We start from the raw sequence: 25,155 nt of genomic DNA on the forward strand, positions 1-25,155 counted from the left end.
TGAAAGTTGTCCCTACCTTCCTTGCAGGACATCTTATACTTTCAAGCTAAGAGGGACAGCATCATCCTGGCTGAAAAGGCTTTGAGAAGTTTAATGTTAATGTGGCCACATCCCTCCTTTCCCCCAGTCATTTCCTTTAACCTGAAATCTCCTGATTTAAAACTCTGGCTGCTGAGGCTCTGTTCTAACCTCATTCCGTCACCACCTTCTCAGATGTCCTTTTTCCTTTGTGTCCACAGTGTCTTTCTCCGAGGCTTGCAGAAATGTGACACTGATGATGACGTGGCCATGTGCTTTATCAAGCACGAAGCAGAGTTTAACAAGTACATCCAGTACCTGGTGGGGAGGGTACAGGCTGAATCGATCGTTGTCAGCAAAGCTGTCCAGGAGTTCTACAAGGTAAAACAGGAGCCAAAGTTCCTGCTGAACATGCATCCTAGAACCCACTGCATCAAGAAGTGTAGTTATTAATCACAAGTGTGATCCTGAAAAAGATTATTAAGGATTTTTGTGGGAAATCATTGCTAAATATAATAATTTTGTATTCACTGTCTAGCTTTTCCTGGTCAGTACAATCAATATGGGAATATATTTACATATGCTAATGCATTTATGATTATTATAAAGATTATACAGACATGAGTGTGGCTGTGATTATATAATTGTAATTAAGGGATGTTTTAAGGGCCACTACGTTATTAGACCAAGTGAACTTACATGAAATTTCAGTATAGATAGGGAAATCCCCTTTCTCCTCTCCAGCTGCTCAGGATTGAAGTTCACTCATGAAAACACACACACAACACTCCATCCATGAGCACATGGATGTTTGTGGATCCCCGGAGCAGCAGCACGGCTCCTGTGTCCCTCTGATGCCCCTGCCCAGATCCTGCACACTTTTATCCCCTCCATGAGCATCCTACTCACCAGCTGGTCCAGCCTGATGCTCGCTAGGAAAAAAAATGCACGTGTTCACCCTCACCCCACATTCACAGATCACTGGAAAGGATAGACACCCAGCTCCGTGGCTGATGTCCTCGCACATGGACTCCTCTCGACAAATTCAGCATTTCAGACTTCTTGTAGTCTAGAATAATAACTGGCTGGTAAAGGATCGGGGAGCGTTACAGATGTCCAAAATATGGGATGTAAGGTCTGGGAGAGCTATCCAGTTTTGGCTGAGTTAGTCTATGAACCAGCATCATATAGGAGTAATCTTTTTTATTGTTCTTTATAACAACCTTTCCTCATTCTTCTATGTATTTTCTCAGAGATACACAGACGAAATTTTAATGAATGAAGATCCTTCACAGCCACTTATCCCACCACTGCAGCACTACCTGGAAAAACCCATAAACAGGATCCAGCAGTATCAGACTATAATCAAGGTGAAGCACTTTTGTTGCGCGCTTATATCTGATAGGTTTATGTTCTGCTTCGTGCAGCTTGTGTAGAAAAAGACTTTTTTTTTTATTTCGTATTTCTTGCCTTCCTTCTGATGCAACGACAATAGAAAGCTGCTTGAGTAAGACAGACAGTAACCATCACCAGTGATGCTGCTCTCTAAATAGTTTTGTAAATGTAAATGCAGGTAGAAGTTCATAGTCTCCAACTCCATAAAGTTCGGCAAACTTTATCTGAGTGATCTTTAAATATATGCATATACATATATAAAAATATGTGTTTATATATATATATGAATACATGTATGTATATATCCATGACAAGTATGAATTTGCTTCACATTCAGCAACAGGTATGTTTTAAAAATAAGCAGTTTCCAATGAGTAAGATACTGACTGACCACTTTCTTTTCTTGTGTTTTTTATAGTAAGATGAAATTTTTGTTTTCTGATAAGCTTTGCCCCATTTTACCATCCCAAAATGTTTCATCTTTTGAGCTTTTATCCATCCTACTATCTCAGGCTCTAGCCCAGACCACAAACAAACATTTCAAAGTAGCATTTTAAATAGTATTTTTATATGGGAAATAGCACTAGGATATCCAGGAAGAATACAGCCATGCCAAAATACGTCTGTATTCTAGAGTTACCTAAGTGAGCAGTTGGAATAGCTTGAAACCAAAATTTTTAATGGTCTCTTGGAAGAGAGAGCAAGCGTGGGCATGTCCCTCTCCTAAGAGAGAGGAACAGGAGCAAATATAAGAACATGATAACTGTCATTTTGTATCTTTTTCCAACCTCTCTTTTTACTAATCTAATATTGACTCGTAGTTTAGCACTGCCACATGAATTGCTTGCCTCATGGTGTCATCGGGGTAAGCACAAGAGAAATGCAATGGATACATTTAGCATTGCTTTGGGGTTTTTTTGCTTTTCAATCACTGCCACATATCTGGTATTTGCTTCAACTTTGTCTTTGTTTAATATCAATTGATGTAAGGAAAAGCCAGATGGTTACTCATTAAGGCTACAGAAGAGGTAAGAAGGAATAGGATTTAGTAGCTAAGCAGCACGTGGTGAAAGAACGGGCTAAAAGTTGCTCAGATGAAAGAGCTGGAACAGATACTGAGAAAGTCTTTGGCTATTAAGGAAATGTATTAAGTTTTTTTCTGACTGCCCAGTAACATTTGCTTCATTCGTCTACAGGAATTAATCCGAAACAAAGCAAGAAATAGCCAAAACTGCACTTTGCTGGAGCAGGCTTATGCCATCGTGTCTGCACTCACCCGAAGAGCAGAAAACAACCTCCATGTGTCACTCATTGAGAATTATCCGGGGACCTTGGAAAGCCTTGGTGAACCCATCCGACAGGTAACTGGAATTTCTCAGTTGGCGTTAGTGCTATGAGCGCCTTCAGTAGTTTCTAAATATCCTTAGGTCCTACAAGAAGCCCCTTTAGAAATCATATCTGAAAGAGTATTTGCTTATTGCCATTCTTACCGTTCAGACACATGGGTCTCCTGGCTTGATTAGGATTTGAAGCACCAGAGCACAGACACTTATGGAGCAATTCACACATATTGGAGTTATTTGCCTTTTCAACCCACTCATCAAACAGGAACAGATTTGTTCTGGGCCCCCACATGATTTTAAAGCATTTTAATTTTTTCTCCTCCTCTCTTATTATTGGCAAGTTATATGGGCCAATTCCTGAAATTACTGGCACCAGTGGGTTTTTTTTGTTGATTCCTCAAATGTTAGAAGCTCACTGACCCTCTTCAGCCTACATGTTTTCAAACTGACATAGATCTTCCGAAGAGCCTAGTTTGCTGGGATGTCGGTACAAGGTAGCAATAATATATCTTGCGTACGCTCCGTGTAAAATTATCAGATCAGTTTATGGATGTTCTCCCACAGCTGTTCATATATCTCCAGAAGACCTGTGTGCTTCTTCATGTCTCTCTCATGGAACAGATGTGTGGTTTAGGAGCACAGAGGGAAGGCGACCCAGCTATTGGGACACTAGTCTAGGACTTTCAACGCCCTTACTCGAATTCCTGTTTCTTTGCGGACTTACTGTGTCACGTTGGGCAAATCTTTTACTCTGCCTGCTTGTATCCTGTGTCTTGTGTGGGAATCACGGTGTATTGCTGAGGGGAGTTGTAAGGCTAAATTGCACTGATAGTGAGATGTTCTGGTGGGGATTCATCTACCCACATTTAGACATCCAAAAGAGAGTCCAATTGCACCCCAGGAGTGCTTACTTCTCTCCAATGATGCCAGGGGGAACCCATGTCACTAACTGAGCTGTATATGTCTGAAGGTATCTGAAATGAATGTCCTGCTGTGGTGAAGGAGACCAAGTGAGCACATAAAGTGTCCGCATAACACACAAAATACAATTTTCCATTGGCATTTCCATTTCCAAGAGTGTGCCTACCTGACAAGAGCTCCGTATTTTTCTGGCAACAAAGAATGCCATTCAAAAGACAATGTAATGACAACCACTGTGTGCACCCCTGTTGGTGCTGTCAGTCTGATGCATCACCTTCAGCATTAGAAACAATCTGCTGTGCTGTAATAAAACAGAGATAAAACAGGTGACGATGTTACAGTAACCACTTGTTATCTGTTCACTGAAAAATGATAGTGAGACATCATTGTGGTAATTATTCCAGGTTTATCACTATGTGCTCTTCCTTCTTTTTCCTATCAGGGACACTTCATTGTGTGGGAAGGAGCTCCAGGAGCTAGAATGGCGTGGAAAGGACACAAAAGACATGTCTTCCTCTTCAAAAATTATATTGTGATCTGCAAACCAAAGAGAGACACAAAGACAGACACCTACAGTTACATCTTCAAGAACATCATGAAGGTCTGATCATTATACCTTCACCTCCAACATTTCTCTGTCATTGAGAACTTCACATTTATATGCATCTTCTGGTCATCGAAATGGGACATTTCACTTATCCTTTTGAGCTATTCTGAAAGTTTTTGAAGTAGAATCTAGTATTTGTAGATTGTTGGTTTTGGCAGTCTGTAGTGTTGGTATTAAACTGGGGGAAATACCTCCAGGAGAGGTTATGTCCTTTCCTGACACCAATTCCTGTTTAGACATGAAAAATTCAGAGGATTTGACCTGTTCATCTTCAGACATTCAGGGCTCAGGTTAGAACTGCAAGAAATTGCAGGAAGAATTTTCCCAAAGCATTAAATGTTCAACTCCAGTAAAAACCAACCAAACAAAAACCCCATGGAGTTCTTGACCAAGCCAGGGCCTTCTGAAAGTCCTTATCACTCTCCACATTGATGTTGACTGGCAGATTTTATTATCCAACAAAGAAAAAAAATGTTTTGTCTGGAGAGCGCCTGCTCTGTAATTTCTTTTCAGGTAGTCCCTAACTGTGCTGTTCCTGGGCTGCACTGTAGGGTTGGTGTGTCCCACCCTGGGATACCCTTTAACGGTGGATGTTATTTTCCTGAAATGTGATAATTACTCCCAGGAAAATGTCTGTTTGGTGACCGGAAAGTCAAGTATACTGGGGAAAGGATTGCAAAGGGACCCTGACTGCTGTTCAGCCAAAGCCATGTTGCATTGCTCATGCAATCTGAAAAATCTCTAAAAGTGGTGTAAATTATCCCTTTTGCTGTTGGAGCATCTAATATAGCTTTAATGGGAATGGCACAACTCATGACCACTGACGAGGGTACAAGCTGGCAGCAGGAGCCTTGCTGGTGTTTAAAGTTGTTTCCATTTCAAACCTTGACTGAAGATGGTTCTGGTCCCCAAAAGCTAATTCCAAATCTGAACTGTCCTAAACTCTGGGGTTTCAATTGTGGGAAAGTTTCTGACTGAAATTCGGCCCTAAGAACACAGGATGTGTGTTGACTTTCTTGTCCTTCTGTCATGCAGCTGAACAACATAGATGTGAACGACCTTGTGGAAGGGGATGACCGGGCATTTGAGATCTGGCACGAACGAGAAGACTTGGTCCGCAAGTACCTCCTTCAGGCACGTACAGTGAATATCAAGAACTCCTGGGTGAAGGAGATCTGTGGCATACAGCAGCGGATCAGCGAGCCTGTCTGGAGTGAGTATGGCCTGAGATAACCCAAATCTCACATTTTTTTTTCTTGGGTGGTCTCCGGATTCAGGGAGGAGATTAACAAAAGAGGGAGAGAAACAATTTAGGGTCATCTTCCATCTCTTAAACTGAACTAGGGTTGGAGGTTTTCCGTTAATCACATCACAGACTGCTGTAAATCACAATTCACAGGGCTTGACAGCAAGCAGTAAGCTTTGACTGGAATGGTTACAGCAGTGTTGGGTCCTACACCTGTGCTGGGGAAGGCACTTTTATCAGGATGGGCCAGTGGTGTTTAACTCTCTCCATTTACCATCAAGGGAACCAAGACTGTATATCACTGAAGTGATTAAGTTTACATGCCAGAGGTCCCACAGGACCCGTACAGGTTTTTAGGCAATAGCAAAGCAGATGAGTAACTTTCGAATTACTCTTCAATATCCGTTACGCAAGCATGGAAAACACAGGCTGATGAGCTGAGAAGAGCTGGCTATCCCCGGCTGTTTCAGCTGATGTGGAGAATCAGATGGTGAATCAGAGTCAGAGACTGAAGTGGTTGCTCGGTTCCCTGTCTTCATATTCACCCATTTTTGTCAATAAATTTTGTCAATAAGCGAAGGATGTTGTTTTCCAGCGAAATAGCCCGGAAGAGGTGCATCACCGGAGAAGGGAAACGCCTTATTGAAACTTTGCAGAGTAGGCACTAGAGAGGCGTTTGGTCTGGCAGGGATTGCAGAAGGGCAGATGACAACAGAATTTGGTGACAAAGGCCCTGGCCCACTGCATGAAGAGTGTCATACTCCAGTGGGAAAAGTAGCCTTGGGACCTGACCCAGAGTCTTACTCATACCAGTAAAAAGCTCCCCCATGACTTTGTTGGGTACCAAATCCTCCACTCAACTTCTGCTCACATTGCTGTGTCTGGGCACATGGATTTCCTTTGGCTGCTTTATCCTCGCTGTCATTTGAGATTCTACCAATTTTCTATCCACAGAACTTATCAGCAGGGTTATTAGATCTTTATTGTCCAGGTATAAGCTAGAAATGGTGTCCTTTACAGTGTAAGGAAATTTGGCATCTTAAAATGCCAGAACAGAGTTGGTTTTAGTGTACACACACTGAAAACAAGTCTGGCCATTTTATTTTTGTGCTTTTAGTGAGGTGTTCTAATGAGGAAGAATATCAGAATGATTTTGAATAGTTTTATATGGTAGTAATAATTTAAAATAAAAGTCCCTTAACAAAGCATAGCTTTTATTGTATGGACACCAGCAGAATACTAGTTTGGATATCAGGGGTGCATTAGCATTGGGGAATTATCTTAACTGTGACGGCTGCGCGGTGTCTGAATAAGGGATGTGCTTATTAAAATCATGGCCAGCCTAAAATACTTCCAGATCAGCAACAAATCCCATTCTTTTTTTTATGGCCCATCTTTATAGCCAACAGCAGACATTTGACAAAACTGAACTTAGTCTCAGATGGGCAGGGACAACACGTCACCTGGAAAGTCATTAGCTGCGAAAATTTCCTGTTCAGCTTTCCATTCCGAACCTCACAGATTTGCAAAAATTATACCTATGCTTATATTTGCAGCAGCCATCCTACGGACAGAGCCCCCCTCCTCCTCCAGACTAACGTGCTTATTCTGACGTTTCAGTACCTCCAGACTTTGAGGAAGAGCTGGCCGACTGTACAGCTGAGCTGGGAGAGACAGTCAAGCTGGCTTGCAAAGTCACCGGAGCTCCCAAGCCATCTGTCAGCTGGTACAAAGGTAAGAGCAGCAAGTCATTAAACGCGTCCTGCAAATTTGTTCTCCCTCGATATTGCTTTGTGCCAATTAGTGGGTAATCTAAAAGCTGACCGCCTAGAGATGCCCAAGTCTAATCTTAAAGTTAGCTACTAAACAACCCGAGCAACGTAGATCTTACTGTGAGCTAATATACCCTGCTTTTTAAGGTTTGCCTTTTCATCCATATAAATCCCCATCTTGTGGCAGTTAGACAGCTTCTAGGAAATGAACAACTTGTTTGAAGTAGTTCGGATGTTTCCATGTCATAGCACAGACCGCTGTGTGGGCACACTCTTTTCCCCAGCGTTACTGTACTGCAGAAGAAACAGCTTTGCTGTAAGTTCATGCTTTGTAAAGATCTGTTCTGCACATTCACAGTCACTTTGGAGGTGTTCCTTTGGCTAGCAAATCAGAGCTATAACTGCACAGCACGTGCTCTGAGAGAATTTCACTTTTAAATGAGGATTGATGACGTATGAGGTCACTCAACGTTATTTGCCCAGAGGATGTTTTGTAGAGAGCTGGACGAAGATGAAGAGCTCCTTCCTCAACTACCGACACCAGCTGCCATAAAGCAAATACAGCTCTCGGTCCTCTCTAGCCAAAAAGCTGGATGAAATTCCCAAGGAGAAAACGTAATTGATACTAAGCTATTTAAAGAAAAAATTCCCTTTGTCTTTAAGATGGAAAGCCCGTGGAGGTGGATCCCCATCACATTATAATAGAAGATCCTGATGGTTCCTGCACATTGATCTTGGACAACCTAACTGGTGTTGACTCGGGACAGTACATGTGCTTTGCTTCCAGTCCTGCTGGAAATGCCAGTACCTTGGGAAAGATCCTTGTTCAAGGTAAAGTTCTGCACAGATGCATTGTTTTAAAGGAGTCTGGAATATTAAGACATTCCAGAAGGAGTATTAAGACATTCCAGAAGTTCTGTATAACATCTACTGGATAATTTATTTGATATACAAGTGTAGTCAACTATTCTTAGGTCAAAAAATTTGGTATTTAGTGTCTCATGTGCAGACATCCTGAGAATTATCCGGTAAGGGACACATCCTTCATATCTGGCCATACTTCTAGCTCCATTTATCCTTGTTTTGCAGTGCCACCACGCTTTGTGAACAAGGTTAGAAATGCTTATTTTGTTGAGGGTGAAGATGCCCAGTTTACCTGCACTATCGAAGGAGCACCTAGGCCTCAAATCAGGTCAGTTCTTCAAGTCACACTGGAACAAATCCTGTTTTCCCATTTTTGCACGGTCAGAAGAGTCTCCTGCCCTTTGTTTCAAGGTTATGACCCTTCCATCTCTGTGTCTTCCACCTTAAACCCATCCCAGTGCTGTCTTTTCTTGGTCCAAACATTCCCGAGATTCTCAGCAATTTATTCTAGCTAGCATCTGAAAAGAAATATCTACAAATTTTACCTGCCGTAGGACTGTATCAGGTCTAATGCCCTGACAACGTTTTATCATTTCTTTAACCTCCCTGCCTTATGCTTGAATTTACTTTATCGGCAACCAGGTTGGGGTATTCGGACAAAAAGCTCAGCACCGCTTCGCATGATTAGAAGCCCTTTTCCCTGCATTAGCTGATGAGATTTCTTGAGAAGCATCTCATAAATCTGTGCAGCTCAGTACCCACGTGTGATCTACCCACATGTAGACCTATTTTCCAGGATCCAAACTTTTGTCTAATGACTAACTCTTGAGTTTTTTGCCCACTGCTCTGATAGATGGATCAGTGAGCTGGGGTTTTCTTGATACTGCGTATTTTTTTGTGGCTTATACTCAGTGTTTTCCGCATGCAGGTGGTACAAAGATGGTGTAATGTTGAAGGACACAAGTAAATACCAGACTTTCAGTGAACCAAGGAGTGGCATAATAGTCCTGGTGGTCAAGAACCCTTCCAATGAAGATATGGGACACTATGAATGTGAGGTAAGTTGAGAGGGATGTAAAAATCTGCCGTCTGACATGACATAGGTAGGAGAATTCATTTTACTGGGAGAGATGCATTGCAAGAGATTAGCAGCTGAGTAATTGCTGCTGCCTACCTTATGAAAAAAAGTCTACACAAGTCAGGTTCTCCTCGACTAGATCTGGATTGCCGACATCCAAAAGCTTCAGAATATTCTAATTGGAGAGTTTGGTTTTGCAAATAAGAAGAGAGTGAGCTTGTTTTGGAGCTTAAATCCAGATCTCTAGAGGTACCTATTACACAGTTTAAGGCCATTCTGACATGACTTTTCTTTCTGGACTGTCTTTAAATTAGAACAGATTCGTGCCACTACAAAGAAACCATCCAAAGCCAAAAGAAAGAAATTGAGTGTAAATAGAAGCGGAAACCACTGAAATTCCTATTTAGCAAGTGTGCATGGAAGAATCTAATAAATTATAATAAATGTGCTCTAAAATATCTTCTAAAATTAGTCATAGTCCATGCATTCATTGTTGTAAAGTCGTAATAAGCACTTAGGGCTCAGCAATAATAAATAAAAAAATAAAAATAAAAATTTAGGAAACGAGCATAGGTCAAGTAAGCAGCTCAGCTCCCAACAACTTCACGGTTATTCCACAGAAATATTTCGGAAGTTTGATAAGATTTAAAGACTCCTAGTAGAATTTTTGCAAAATCACATTGCCTTGCATTTACCATTAGCTATAAGATCCCAAGATCCAGAATTCCATTGGCTGAGTAAGACTCAGTGGATTAATGGATGATAAACAAAAAAACCTCCTCTTTAGTTACCAGTTAAATGGCATATGGCAGGAGTCTGGGCCTGTTGGTAGAGACACATCTGCCTCCGGACCAAGTGACAGGCTGCAGAGCAAACTGCAAATAACTGCAAGTTAGTTCATGTGCTGTAACTTGTCTGTGCGAGTCATTTGTGGTAAAGCACTGTCACAAACTCCACTGAGCAGCGATGTGTTCATACAAACTCTAGCTTGGGTTTAGGGTCACTTCTTCACCCGCTCCTGTAACTGCAATGAATTTATAATGTAGTACAGGAAGGTTTTATTATACAAAAACGTCTTGCGTTTCATTCGGTACTGCGTGATTCTCTCTAGCTGGTGAACAGATTAGGGTCTGCAAAAAGTGGAGCAGAACTTTACCATCACAGCGCTGCAGCCCTGACCCAGGAGAGGAGAGGAGACCAAGCCATTACCATAGAAGGTATGACCTTGAGCAGCTCTGTAAGTATGGCAGCGAATTACTTTAAAACCATTTCATTGAGGATCAAATGTATTTGCCATCTTATCCATGTTTGTTGGTGTACACGTATCTGTATGTCTACCGAGATGTGCATGGGTATACTGCAGTTCAGCTCTATACCCATCACCATCTGTTGATTTCCAAACCTGGTAAATCAACTGCATCATATAATGCTTATAAATGCATTATATGAAAAAGGAGGAGCAAATGAAGGGTATGTCACACCACCACTAGTGCAAGAAAAAAGGTTTCTATTCCTGTTGGAATACTCAAAAATGTGTGTCAGTCTGGCAGATCATGAGTTACGTATTGGTGAAAAAAAAAAAAACAAACCAAAAAGCCAGGGGCCAGTCTGTAAAGCTGCAGGCTTGTTGGGATTGTTGCTGAAATAGCACCGAAGACCCCCCGGAGTGACTGAGAAAGCAGAACTGACAGCTCTACATCCTGAGCGGTATTAATTTGCCCATTATCTAGGACTTTTCAGGTATCACATAGTCACCGAGTCTATTCCTTTTGTTTCTGCATGTTTCACCTGAATTGGTAGAGTGATATGGACCGAGTTACCTTCTTATCGAAGGGATTTCCACCAGCAGTGTTTTGGACAGGCTTACTGTAAACCCATCACAACTGAGTTTAAATTAGTGGCTATATCTGCGTAAGGAACATTTCCTGGTGTAGGAAACTGGTTCTTTGTACATCTTAGCAGTGTCCTTGGCTGGCTGAGCACAGGCCAGTGTTCCCTCTCTCAAATAGCTCCCAGCAGTGGTTCAGGAGATAATACAGCCAAGGGACCATCGATAATAGATGACTTACTGTTCTGGAGGGTACGAGAGAGGACTAGGATAGGCACAGACCGTTCCATGCCACTGAACCTTGATGGCAGCGAGCTGTCCCAGATATAGTTAGTGGAGACACGGCCAACAAAAGCCAGAGGTTTGCCAAGAGCTGTAGGACCTTCTTTCCTTATCTTCAGCGTTTTCACATTGTCTTGTGGTAGTAACAGGAGTTCAAGTGACAGTTTATTATCAACATCCGCTAAAAGCCACCAAACCCAAAGGCATTCTGACTCAAGAAGCTGCTGTGCAGCAAATGACTGGAGTCTGGAAAAAATATTCAGAGAAAATGGCACTCCACTCTTTTTTATTTTTTTTTATTTTTAATCATTTTCCATAGGCCTCTGCTCTTGGCCCTGTCTGAGACAGGGTTCTGGTCTGGAGGGACCTTTGGGCCAGCCTTCTGTAGACACTGATGTTGTATTATTACATTAAGAGGATTCAGACGCAACAGGCTGTGATTAGTATCCTGGTTTCTGTACTCGCTCGTCCTGGTTTTATGCTTGCTTTCCTCGTAGTCCTTTCCCAACAGTACCATCAAATCACTCAAAAGCATTACAGGGAGAACAGTGTTAGCAGTATAACAACACTAGAATTGTTTCAGCGGGATAAACCTTGAAGCACTTGAATGCTTTTTCCTTTCTACGCCCTAAAGAGAGAAAAATAAGTTGTACGCAGGATGTAGAGGAACATAAACAAATCACTGTTAGGGTGGCATATCTTGATGAAGTTCCCTTGTACGAAGGCAAAAGATGTTATAAAAACAAACAAGGGCTGTTAAAACAGCGATAGGAGCATTGTTCAGCTCTGGGGGTTGCAAATATACGCTTTCAGCCCCAAATTACTCATGTGCTGTTATTCCCGCAGTCGTGAATAAAAAATTTCATGAGCTTGGTTGAAGAAATATAATTGGAGTTTGCCTGGAAGCTTCAGAAATATTATGAAATAGTTTTTGATCCGTGATGCTCAATTGCTTGAGCTTGGTATTAGGGAAGGAAATAGATCCCTGAGTCATCTCCAGGGAGAAACAGAGGGAGAGCTGCCTCAGGCCAGTGGAGCAAAGAGCAGGCTCATCCATGGAGCAAGAGGATTGTTCTGAGCAGAATCGCATCAGGGATGCATTTGGCATAATGCACTTGACTGAGGAGGAATTCGGTGCTTTCTCGAGACGCAATAACCAGCCTTCATCTACCTATGGAAAAATCAGGCTCATCTGGCAAGGAACTGGAGGATGGATGGATCTCATGAAGGCTTTCTTTTTCCATCCTCACAATCCTTTCTATTTGTGAAAATGGGATTACTTGTAACTTCAGCAAGAGGACAACATTTCTGCTGTGTGGTACTATTAAAACAGAAAATAGCTGCTGTGTCTGTTTCCTAGCTCACCTGCGCAGTGGGTCTGAATTTTACCTGATTTATCGTTGGTTCTGTGAAATGACTATTACCAGAGTCTCCTGAGGCACCCAAGGGGTTTTAGTTGCAACTATTTTAGTTTTTTATCCTCCTGCTTTTTTTGTACTGTTTGTTATACTGAACCAAACCCTACTGTCACAATTTGGGATCCCGTTAGTGCAGTGGTTTACGAGCCCTGACCTGCAGTCAGTGATGGTCCAACACCATGGGTCTCGAACCCAAACTTCTTGTCATTAGCTTTAAATTCAGACTATGGGGATATGCTGATCCATTGGAAGGACCAAATCCCCAAAGGATGGAAACCACTGGACTAAGAGGTCCCTTTGCGGACACCCACAGCTGGGGCTGCAAGTCTGAAACGCTGAGTTCCGCCTCCAGCTTCACTTGGTTGCTGCACTGAAGTCAATGAAGAGTTGCTTTAAAAATTCCTTTTATGTGACTATTGGAAGAATTGTAGACACTTTTTTTTTAAAAAAAAAAAAAAAAAAGGTGTAACTGAAAGAAGATCCTTCTCTTTGACTTCAAGTTGACTGTCTGCTTTGCACCTTGCTGCTTAACCTCCACGCGGCAGATCTGGGCTGACGTGCTCTGGGCTGATGTCTTACCCATCGCGATCCATTTGTCCCAGGCTCGCTAATTTGTTCTTTTTTTTTTTTTTTTTAAGAAAAATAAAGCCTGGTGTTTTTCAAAGGTGTTGCATTCTCACCTGGGCAGGCAGGTCCAGGACATATAATGAGATAGTTGATAGTAGGGGAAGGAGTCAGCTACACAAGCAGAGATAAGCAAAGCCGTAAAGAAAAACGATGGGTGCAATTACAGCCAGGCAAGAGGAATCTCTTCATAGTCTCACGCAGAGTTTTGGGCAAGTTATGTCATTGCTGTGTTTGGGTAATACCCATCTTGGAGGGAAAAGCTAAAAATTGAGGCTCTCAGACGGAAGATTGCTTTAAAACATGTTAGAACTCCTAGTGTTGCCCTTTTACTGAAGAAATAGGGCATAGGAGTTTGTCCCCCTGACCGTTTTAAAGTTCTCCGGTTGGGGTGATGTTTAGGATATTTATCTTGTTATTTTTATTCTGTTGTCACCTTTGGTTAGTCTCATTTTTGGGCTGGCCCCCTCATTTTCAGTACAAATTTGAGAGAGCACAATCTGCCTTTACAAACACCTCGGTCATCGCAGGAGTGGAGCCTTTTTGTTTAGAAAGAGTGCACCACACTTGCTTTTCATTTGCACAATTTAGGAAACCGCGTTGTGCCCATGAATCGCTCGTTTTAAGATTGACTTTAGCAGTTCGTGTCAGATTTGTGAATCTCCCAGGCGCAGCGGCAGAGGGGGGAAGGCAGAGCAGGGCTCCCATGGTTTATGCCAGCAGCGGTTCTGGTGCAGGAAAAATAGTTTTATGTTTCTGTGAGTGGAGAAAGCAGACTTAAAGTTTGTAATAAAGGCCATAAACCAGCTTTCATCCATTCAGAGCAACAAGAACTGACTTATCCTAAGTGTTTCATCAATTTTAAGTCCATGATTTAACGTATTAACCAAAGAGGAGTCTAGTCCTGTAGAAGCACTGGCTGATCCTAATGCTTCCAGCTTTTAACCTGCTTATCAGGGGCTCCTGCTTTGCAAAGCTGTGTTCCTAAAATGCTATTGAACAAGTTGAAATGATAAATCCGGTGCTAAAACGGATGCAGAATATTTTCCTCTCGGGGGTTGGGAAAAAAAAAAAACAAAAAAAAGAAACACAAATTCTCTCATCCTACTTTCGTGTGGTTTTATCCTTCATATATCGGGTTGCTGGAGTCCTCCCTCACATCTTGGGTAGCACATGTAAAATCGATCTGTCCTGCGCTAAACTGCAAGTCATCAGGACCCATTTACTATGTGCCATTTACAGCTTTCTCATCCCAGGCCTGCTGGACTTTCGAATACATATAAAAATATAGAAATATTGCGGTCAACGCCATTTGGGAGGACTGCAAGAACAGGCAATAACAGAGTAAACAGGAAAGAGACTTCCTTTTGCAGACAGGGGGAGATCTCATTAAATGCATATTTAATCATTATTTAATACAATTGCTGTTAAAGTAATTATAAAAACCACCAATGTTTAGGCGTATAATGAAATTAATTCCTACCTACTTCAGAACTGATACTCTTGCTGCTTGTGGATTAATCTCACGATATTATTCAGTGAGGTTTTCTAAAAGTTAAGTAAAAGTTGCGCAATATCAATTTAAGGGTTTAAAAATTCCTTGAAAATTTCTAACCTGGGTGCAGTAAGCTGTTCGAGCACTCAGTTCACCTTCTGTCATGGTATAATTAAAAAAAAGATTTTGAATTATTTAAAAAATATTAACTAAGGCTAGGTAAACTGCTGTACTGTAATTACGTTCAGGGATAAACATTTGAAAAGACTTTTGCCCTTTACTTCCCCAGTAAGCGATAATTTCCAAACGGATTTTGTTTAAACCCACCTGCAGTAACTCCTTTGACTCTATTGGAAATTATTCCAGATTTTTACATGCATAAAAGAGAGGAGGCTCTGCAAAAAAACCATAGAGCTCTAGATCAGATATTAACATCAGCCTTTGCACAGAATTCTTTTTCATTATGGTGGGAATTGTCGTTTTACCTGGCGGCAAAAGAGAGCTCTTGGAAATCAAGTGGAAGGAAAATTAGGTTAAACTATTCCATCTAATATTGTAAATGTATTTTTAATTTTCAGTCAGTGCAGTTCTGAGACACTATTGAAAACATCAGCACTAATCATGAGTTATTTAACAAATAATATAGACGCTACAAGTTCCCTGGGCAAAAACTGTTGATGATTTTATAGATACATTTTTAAGTTGCAGTTCACTTTCAATCGTACCAACTGAAAATTACCAGAGCTTATTTATTATAGGCTGGCTGGAAGATAGCGAACCAAGTGCTGGACAAATTACTCTGAGATTCAATTAAGGGTTTTTTTAGAAACTTTACCAGTTTATTAAATGAAAAGTGGGGCTTGCTGTTTTTTCTAGATCTCAAGTAGGTTCATCAGTTCAGAGTGTGTTCAAAACAGTCTGGTTCAGTGTCTTGATTTTATTCCCAGCAGATAGGGTGGGAACCTGCCGAAAAACGTCTATTAGTTCTTCAAATGGTGTCTTTCTTATTTTTAAAAACGTGAATTTTAAGACATATTTGCAAAATTGCTAAATCGTTACTTTTCTTTTGATCTTGATATGCATCAACAGCTTCTAGTTTGTAATGGGACAAGGGGCAGGAAAAATTGTAAATTATAGCAAAAAAGCGATGGAGTAGACAGAGGTGTATTGCAGGGCTCTCCTGGGTTTCCTAGGGTTGGGGTTTTTTGGATGCTGATTTTCTGTACTGATGATAATGATTTTAGTTTTCATTGTTATCAGCTTGGATTTTGCATCTAGTCCACAAAAGTTTGGAAACTGTTCAGTGTTTGGGGAAACTCTTTTTCTAGCAAGTGAAAACACAGTTTAAAGAATTTCAGCTCACCAGGATTTTCCTAATCAAGGCATTTTCAGGTTTCTCACACCATCACTACCTTATTTTAGAAAAAAATAAAATAAAAAAGGACCTTGTTTTCTAGCTTTGACCTGCCAAACCAAAATGTCAGAATCTCATGGTAGAATAAACAGATTTTGCAATATTGTTCTCCACAAAATATTTCATTTCAAATCCAAATCATTCACTGTTCAGAGAGCACTCTGAATTCTCATTCTTGGTCAGAAACACTAAAGATGATGCTGGAAATAACCACAGAAAGCATGGATGGGATGGTACAGTTATTTTTTTTTTCACTCCAGTTTATTTTGATTAACTGAGCAAAGTTAATTTAATCATTTCAGCTTTTGCCGTTCTTTAACCCCATGCTGTTCATACTGTTTTCTTTGTAGTCACTGAACAAGAGACTAAAGTGCCCAAGAAAACCATCATCATGTAAGTGCTGATTATTTTTTTTTTTTTTTTGGTAACATTTGTGTTTTGCCTTGCTGCCGATGCATGATCCAATAACAAGCTTGTGTTTATTGGCCATGCAAGAGTGTTCATTCCCATCCCACCAGATCTCATGGTATTCTGTAGTATAAGTGCCCACCTCAAAAAAAGTCTTATTATCCCTTTTACAAAACAGCAGCACTGGTATTAGACACAGCCTGGGTCAGTTTTTTAATGGTATTACATGTGAAAAAAAATGCCATTGAATACTGTTGGAGTTGCACAAGGGTTCACGAACGTTGAGTCTGACTCTCAATGTTGAAAAGACACCAGCTTTGAGAACTGGCTACTTGATAAAACGTCCAAATTTAACAAACATCTCATAGCTTACCGTGATTTCTTCTGGCTTTCTGCATTAAATTTTTCAGGAAAGCTTTTTATGATGAAGCAGAGGGAAGGTGCACGGTTTTATCCCCTTCTGTCTCTGTATTTCTAAAATGAATTTTTGTTCTGATAATGACTTGGTCTTTTTTGGATACTTTGGGTTTATATTGGGTACCAACAACATACAAAGATTAATTTCATCAAAAAACGGTACTTTCTCAGTCATATGTAGACCAGAAGGTCATCAGCCATTAAAAACTTAATGTATCTTCTTGCTTTGAAGTATCACAAACAAATACATAATAAAACTGTTTCATGTGCTAGAAGGGGGTCATTGTCCTTCTGTGGTAGGCCTTCCGAGCACCTCCAAGCTATTCAGATTGTGTCCTAACAGTAGTAGGTGACTATACAATGGATATTTGGGGGCAATGCATTCCCTTGGGAGTTGTTCTACTGCTAAAATCAGTCCTCGACTTGGACATGATGCTAAAGTTGACTTCTTTTACTTTTTTTAGATGGTGAGAAGGATGTGTGAAATGACAACTAAACTACAGTTAAGAGCTGCTTACCTTTTATCTCTTTTATTGTTTTCTATAATGACTATTTCTTACGATCCATGCCCTTAGCCCATTTGGAGGCAGTGGCTCAGAAGAAGACAAGTCCCCCCTCTTAGCAGCTTCCACCTCGAATAGGCAAAGAGCAGACAGGAGAGGCAGGAAGGGGTTCTGCCTTTGCCGCTCTCTCTTGCACATCAGTTCAGTTAACATCTCCAGCCATTAGACTCTTTTACCCTGCAAAGACCAGAAAATGAAGCTGTTTCTGCCTATGCCGTCTCAAGGACCGGGGTTCAGATACCAGTGGGGTAGCTAAAGAGAGAAATGCTTTTTATATCATTTTCAAAAACATCCCAAGAAAGTCCTGAGCGGGAAGGAATCACTCAGAGCCAGAGCATGTCTCAAGCTTAGTAAATCCCATCTTTCTACATCTCTGTGCCTGTAAATCACCTGGAGGGATGCTTTTATTTCACATCCCTCCTTAGTCAGCCAGTTGTCCTCCTTATACCTTTACGGTTCCAAAACACAAGCAGCAGCATTAATATCGGTTGATTAAATAATATTAAACTAATATTACCATCAGTTAAGCTGATTTCTAAATTTCTGACACGTAAATTCCATAGAGTGTTGCTTTGGATGGCTCAAGAAGTGATTCCTAAATTAAGGGCTGCAGCCCCAAAGGAGGTTGGTACGTTTATGAGCAGGATCTCAGAACAACAGAATTTCCCCTCCTTTTGCTAGTTGATGCGGTCACGAACTCATTAGAGTAGACCTCAGCTGGAATTGGGATAGTGATGAGGTAAAGTTTGGGAAGAAGCCCCTAAGGGCACATTCCATCTCTCCTTAATGTGTAATGAGCTGAGAAACAGAAACAGCTTTGAAACTGCTAGCAGAAAATAACAGATAATTTAAAGATGGTGTTGAACAATGTCTATATACGCAGGTCCCAGACCCCCAAAAAAACCATTTTAACTTTGCAACGTAGGGCAAAGTCTAGCACAAGCACGCACGGATTCATTCTCATCTTTATCTAAAATGATTTAGTTTTATCTAATTCTGAAAGGCACCGTGGCCACTATGAAGGCACTGCATAAACCTTAAAGCTTTATAGCAAAACTATAGAAAACTCGCGGGAAAGAGTAAAGCAGTGGAAATGAGCAGTAGAAGAGAGGGTGCTCTGGTAGAAAAGAAATCTCACTGTGTCTGAGCAGATCTCAGATCTGTGTCTGAGCTTCCTTGTGCTTGCAAGGACAGCGATGTCTTTACTTTCAATTTTTTCCACGTAAGAAACACCACTGAAAAATCTGCAGGAAAAAATCCACGTTAAACATACAAATTTAAGAGCATTCAAGTCTGGGTTTAGGTGTTCCTGTCCACAGATTTTAAATCTATTTGATCCAATTTCATCTGTAGCTCATTGAAAGTCAAAGTTTGTCCTGGGATGGGAGCAGAAGATTGCTTAGACTCAAGCTGTGTATCTATACGGGGATGCTGAGAAGTCCCAACTGCTTTGGATGCATCAAAAAATCTAAAGTAAGGCCAGCAGAAATATACTGAGAAATTATAATCGTGCATCCCAGATCGATCTGGTACTCCTGTGCCAATTCGTGGTAGCAGGATCAGGCTGTGTCTGCAATAGCGGTATTATGAAGAGTAAAAATCAGTACATTTTGGCATAGGTGACTTCTGCAGGAAATGTTCTAACTTCCTTTTCCTGGTCGCCAAAAGCTTAATGCCCTTTTAATGTAACTGTTCTGCATGTGAAAAAGCAGATCTCTGGTCTCAAAAGAGTCTTTGATCGGCAAAATATAGTTAAGATACTTTATTTAAAAAGAAGAAACTGCTGACCCTGTTGTAATAAAGGGCATTTTGCCATTGAGTTTGATGAAGCCAGGACTTGAGCCAAAGACACACAGAAAAAGGTTAAACTCCTTGAGTGTTTAAAATCTTTGGGTGAAAATGTTCTATGGGTCCAAAGCACCGTAGCAAGTGGTCAACAAAAGGACATCAAACATAGCAGCATCCAGAAGAACATTTCTCATCTGGATGTACTCGTTGTGTATGTCCACACACTCAAGGAGGTTAATGGAGCTGAGATCCACCTGGGGGAAGGGGCACAGAGGTTTTTCCTGGCTCAGAAAGTGAGTGGAGATGGGCATGTGGGTGTGTGCATTGCGTGTGTATCCCTTCCAAAATGACACGCTTCACCAAAAGCTGGAGTGCTCACAAAACTAACCCCACTGTAAGCACCTTGACAGTCAATGGCATGTGCTGATGGAGTGTGGCTCCCCAAAAAGTCTTGTCTTCCTGCCAACTCCATGTCAACGCTTTCTGTCATCAGAGAGGAAACGATAACCACTGTGGTGAAGAGCCCAAGACAAAGGGGAAGGGTTTCTCCTGCACGTTCTTCTTCAGGTCATTCACCTTCCCGCTCCCCAAGAGCGGAGCCAACTCCAGAGCCGGTTTATGTTTCAAAGATCAGGCAGCCTGTCCACAGATATGAGCAGGAGGCAGCATCGACGTCTGCCGTTCCCATGCTTTTTGTCACAGAACCAGAGGACAGGCAAGGAGCAGCAGCTAGAGACGTTGTCATAGAGACCAAGGTGGAAGAGAAAAAGCCCAAGTGGGTTGAAGTGGAGGAAATAATTGAATTCAAGGTGAAAAAATCACCAAAACCTACAAGGAAAAGAGGGTCTTCCCCAGTAAAACAAGAAAAAGATGACTCCGGGGTCTTAACGTTCACTTTTCCCAGCCCAAGGCCTAGGCGTTCCCCAGAAGATGATCCAAACACAAACAACTCCAACAATAAATTGGTGGAACAGTCAAAATCTATGCCTAATGACACTCTCTCGGAAGCTGATATCCAGCCCTTGGTGTATGCAACTGAGCAGGAAGGACCTCAAGTCAGCACCGAAGACAGAAGCTCCCCATGTGCGTCCGAACAACTAGGAAATAATTCATTTATGGATTATGGAACCGAAGGAAAGAGCTTCCCACAGGAAACAAGTGCTCACTATGGGTCAGACGTTTCTTCCCCGCTGCTTGCCTGTGGGGGCGAGCCTTTGATCTTCAGTTTTGAGACAGCTGCTGCAGACCAGCAGGAACTTCTGTTCTCACCAGTGAGTCCAGAGGTTACAGAAGCAGCAGATGAATTAGACATATCTTGGCCTCTTGAAGAGGGGGTACCTGAAGTAATACAGGATGTTCTTCCAGAAGAGGATAATATCGTTATAGTTGATGAACCAGAGGAACTACAGACAGATGACATTAGCACCCGGGACCGCAAAATCTTAACCCACAATGGCAAAGTATTAACTTTGGAGGATCTTGAAGATTATGTTCCTGAAGAAGGTGAGACCTATGGGTGTGATGGTCAGAACCCCAGGACAGACAAACCCTGTGAGATCTCCGTGCTCCAGACAGAGATCAACGAGCCAATGATTGGGAAACCCGTGCTGCTGAACCTGGGGAGACCTGTGGTTTCCAACCCCACGCAAAGATTTTTCAGCCAGTTTGAGGAGCACGTTCCTGGGGCCATGTTCATGTCAGCATCAAGAGTAACCGGTGTGCAGTCTTTAGGCTCCTCAAACATCTCTTTCCATGTGAGTGACACCTGCATGGCCATGACACCTGGAGTGCATGCAGCAGCAACAGCTTCTCCTGGTCCTTCCTTCACAGTGAAACCATCTTTCTGCACTGAAGTGCAGCTCTCAGCAGACAACGGACAGTCAAGCTTTAAAACTGAAGTTTCCACGAGAACCCTCAGCTACGGGACTGTTGGCGAGCCTGTTACCTTGCACATCAGCACAGAAGACCTCTCCCAAAGCTGAGCAGATACAAGCATAATTTTCAACACAAAAGAAAGCAGCGTTTTAGAAAAAAAAAAATAAAAATAATCAAAATTGTTGTAGGTGAGGGGAATTGGTGGCAAAGATTACAAGGTAACATGTATGAGAGAATATCTTTGAGGAAAATATATTTTAAAATATTTAAATACGATAAGTCAAGCTTTTCCAGTCTCAAAGGGAACATGTCTGTCAGAACAGTTTGTAATTTTAAAAGCTTTGATTGAGGTGAACATATATCATTCCATAGTGGGGAGGTGATGGTAGGTTTAGGTAAAGCCTGATTCTCCTGCCTATGACAGAACTATAAATGAGTAAGTACGGTTTTATCCATGAACTTAAAATTTATTTCAAGTGCCGATTTGTAAATTATGGTGTGGCAAGAAGGTGAAACTACCTAAGCTTTTCAGCATCCTTCAGCAGCCCCAGGGTAGGAGGACTGGTTCCAGCTCAAGCAATCTCCTGGCCCTGTGTGCGCCCGAAGGTCGTGAAGCTCCACACTGCTTTGAGTCTGCTGTACACTTTTGACACCAATTAGCTCTATCAAAATTTCTTCATAAACCTTTCAACATGCACAGTCTGGTTACATTATCTTAAACTTCTGCCACAGAATGAAAAGTATAGAAAATATTGCATTTCTGAGGGCCGCTCAGACCCTTCGGTTGAAATCCTAATTTGACTAAAGTCAATGGTGAAAGACCCACTGACTTGAGGAAGCAAGGATTTCGTTGTTCTCTTCTGCTTTAAGTAAAAAAGACCATCTTTTTAAAATGACTGCTATTTTCAAGTCCACTTCCTAGTTGGCTAAAGATGTAGGTCTCATTATATTGCATTCTAGTGTAGTGGATTTATAAACCATATCTTTAAAAAGATAGATTTACCTAACGTGCACCAAAAGATTAAAGTGCTGCACAAAATTACTTCTGCATCTATAATAAAATGCTAACGTGCATGAAGAACCGTAAATGTGGTCTTTGTCAATAAATATTGCTGGAAGAATAAGAATATTTGGTCTCCTGTACGCGCCAGTGGTGAAACATCACTTTTAACAGATTGATGGATGATGTCTCCTATATGTGGTAAGGGGAATTCACTGCTGAGCTATGGTGAAGTAGCAGGAGCACAAAGACAGATATACAAAATAAGAAAGAAAGAAAAAAAATATTTACCATAAAAGTATTGGGCTGCTTGGAAGCACTGCCAGTTGCAATTTCATCATATTACTGTAACCGTGTTCGTGGAGCTGTCTTGTAGAGGTATTGCCTTCTGTTGAGTTTCTCTGGAGCTTGGCAGCTCAGTGGAAGCGCTGATTTCCCGGGGAAGGCTAAGATACCCTGGGCATGGTCCATTCCTGTTGCACAGACCTTTCTTGAGTTGCTCAACGCTGGAAAGAAATGAGCTCACAGGCCCAAATATTGGTCCCAGTTGAAATCAGCTGGAGTTTGTCGTTGATCTCGGTAGGACCAGGCACTGGCCTTCTCTATCGTAGACAGAGATGTTGGGTGAAAAGTCCCGACACCTTGTCCCAGCTCAGTTGTGTAGCGCTGTCACTAGAGAAAACATTTTTGTTTAGAGGGTGCAGGGAAACCAGAAACGCTACATTTCTGACTAGCATGAAGTGAGAGGATTGAGTGAGATTTTGGCTTGGAAATGTTGATGTGTGATGTTGCCTGAGTGTTTCCCAGCTAGGTAAAATTGTGAAGCTTGTTCTGGAGTCCTCCAGGCAATATTCCCGCTAACAGGGATTGAGTTCACGAAAGGTGCTTGTAGAAAAGAATACATTATTTTTTTTCCTTCTGTGGCTGCACCTTGATTGTGTACCGACTACAATGAACACATTGATTTCACAGCCTTTTACCTTCAATATCCACACAGGGCGTTATGTGTAATATCCTGTGCACTACCCTTGTGATTTAGGATGCTTTTCCAGTGATTACATGTGGTGAAAGAAATCAAGCCTCTTTTATGTTACTCTCCCATTTTTTATAACATCTCCTTGGTTTATACTGTTTGTTTTATAATTACGCGATACGATGGATATATATTAGTGCTTTTTTCATATATTGCACTGTACATTGGAAAGTAACAAACGTACAACAAAGAAATACTTTCAAAACTGAAAATATTTCTTTTTTTTTATTGGGCCTGATTCTGATCTCAGTTATTTTGGTATCATTCTAGAATAATTCCACAGGAAGAAGTGGATTTGATTCAGATTTACAAAGATACTGCTGAGAAAAGAATTTGCCCTACGATAGTCCTCAAAAATATAGTATTAATCAAAAATTAATAAAGATGGGTAAAGGATGGCGGAGGTTTGCTCAGGTTGCAGCTGCAGGATGCAGCTGAAAGGTTGCAGTTCAGATGGTCATAGAAGAAATAATTATACTTTGATTCATTAGCCCAAAGCAATTAACATCTGTTTACATTTTCTTCTGAAATTTAAGCAAAAGAGAATAATTTGAAAGGAATTTTTAAAATCCTACACAGGACTCTGTTCAAAAACTGAAAGGTTTATGAAAAGTTCATTACATATACTTTCAAAATATTCTCCTAGAGGTTAAAAATAATGCTTGTAAGTGATTAAACTATGTAGATAACTAATGAGATGTGTGGGGGTTTATTTCTTGTAGATGAAAACATACAGCTGTATTAAAAATTTTAATACAAAGAATGTTTTACTAAAATTCCTGCAGGTGAATGAGTATTAATAAAGTGGAAACTTCAGTTTGCTTGAGATACAAAAAGAAAAAAAAAGAAAAAAAATAACACCGAAAAAAACCCAAATAAAAAAAAATCAAATGCAAGATATGCTGTTAGATGCTGAGTTTATATCAATAAATGTCTTGCATCTGCTGTCACTGAACTCACTGGGTTTGTGTTCTTTTCTGTTCATGGCACTCAGTAGTCCATCAGCTCAGACACTTTTCCCATTGACTTTAGCAGGAGCTGGTTGCAACCCGAGAATGCAGTTGGGTTCAGCTTCCATAAAAGCTCAGCTTCTTATGGACGCTTTCAGAAGTGTTGACGTGAAAGAACCTGTTTTTAGTCAATAATTCTGAACAATGCACTTTCTCTTGGGTCCTTCTCCCAGGATGAGCTGAAACTTCAAAATACACGTCAATCTTGTGTTCCTGGTCGTCGGCTGAAGGACACGTGGGGTGGAAATGTTCATGGCTGAGATTTTAGAATTGGGAAACAGGCTGTTCATCACAGTTGTGTCCTCACTGCGGCGTTATTTTGACGTACCTCAGCTAATGTTGAAGTGCCTCATAGCGTGTAGCATCCCTAAACAGGATGGAAACAGGGAGGAAAGTGGTGGTATTAGCAGCAAGGGGGAGAACTATGGCTATGTATGAACTATATATATATATACACATATATATAAAATGTGAATGTATTTTCCCATTGAGAGAAGCCTTTTTAAGTGGTGCGGTTGTTGGCAGCTGCCCAGCTCGTAGGACAGCACTAGTTGGTGGCAATCCCAACAGGAACACCAGGGAATCAAAATATTTATCTGGGGAAATATTTAAAGATCTTCCACCCAGCCCAGTGCTGCTGAACACTGATGGGCAATCTGGGGCATCCTGTGAGGAAAACTTGTTTTTTCCATCAACAAACCCAGAACGGAGATATTTCACAACCACTATGCTCATGGGGAGGAGGTTGAAAACAAA

General features: G+C 41.2%; 1 protein-coding gene across 36 annotated transcripts in view; it reads left to right on the forward strand.

Annotated features, from left to right (window-relative positions):
• Positions 1–25,155, forward strand: part of OBSCN (obscurin, cytoskeletal calmodulin and titin-interacting RhoGEF) — a 200,607-nt gene that overhangs the window by 143,436 nt on the left and 32,016 nt on the right. For 34 of the 36 annotated variants that reach the window (XM_074573946.1, XM_074573908.1, XM_074573915.1 and 31 more), the window contains 10 exons: positions 240–399; positions 1,272–1,388; positions 2,610–2,774; positions 4,120–4,278; positions 5,320–5,497; positions 7,151–7,264; positions 7,966–8,133; positions 8,392–8,494; positions 9,095–9,224; positions 10,356–10,461. In XM_074573946.1, coding sequence (XP_074430047.1) covers positions 240–399; positions 1,272–1,388; positions 2,610–2,774; positions 4,120–4,278; positions 5,320–5,497; positions 7,151–7,264; positions 7,966–8,133; positions 8,392–8,494; positions 9,095–9,224; positions 10,356–10,461 — 1,400 coding nt within the window. Of the gene's footprint in view, positions 1–239; positions 400–1,271; positions 1,389–2,609; positions 2,775–4,119; positions 4,279–5,319; positions 5,498–7,150; positions 7,265–7,965; positions 8,134–8,391; positions 8,495–9,094; positions 9,225–10,355; positions 10,462–16,655; positions 16,699–19,974; positions 24,345–25,155 lie in introns of those variants that run through there. The other 2 variants (XM_074573942.1, XM_074573945.1) reach the window with 1 other exon arrangement.

Source organism: Larus michahellis, chromosome 2, assembly GCF_964199755.1.
Source record: "Larus michahellis chromosome 2, bLarMic1.1, whole genome shotgun sequence".
NCBI lineage: Eukaryota > Metazoa > Chordata > Aves > Charadriiformes > Laridae > Larus > Larus michahellis.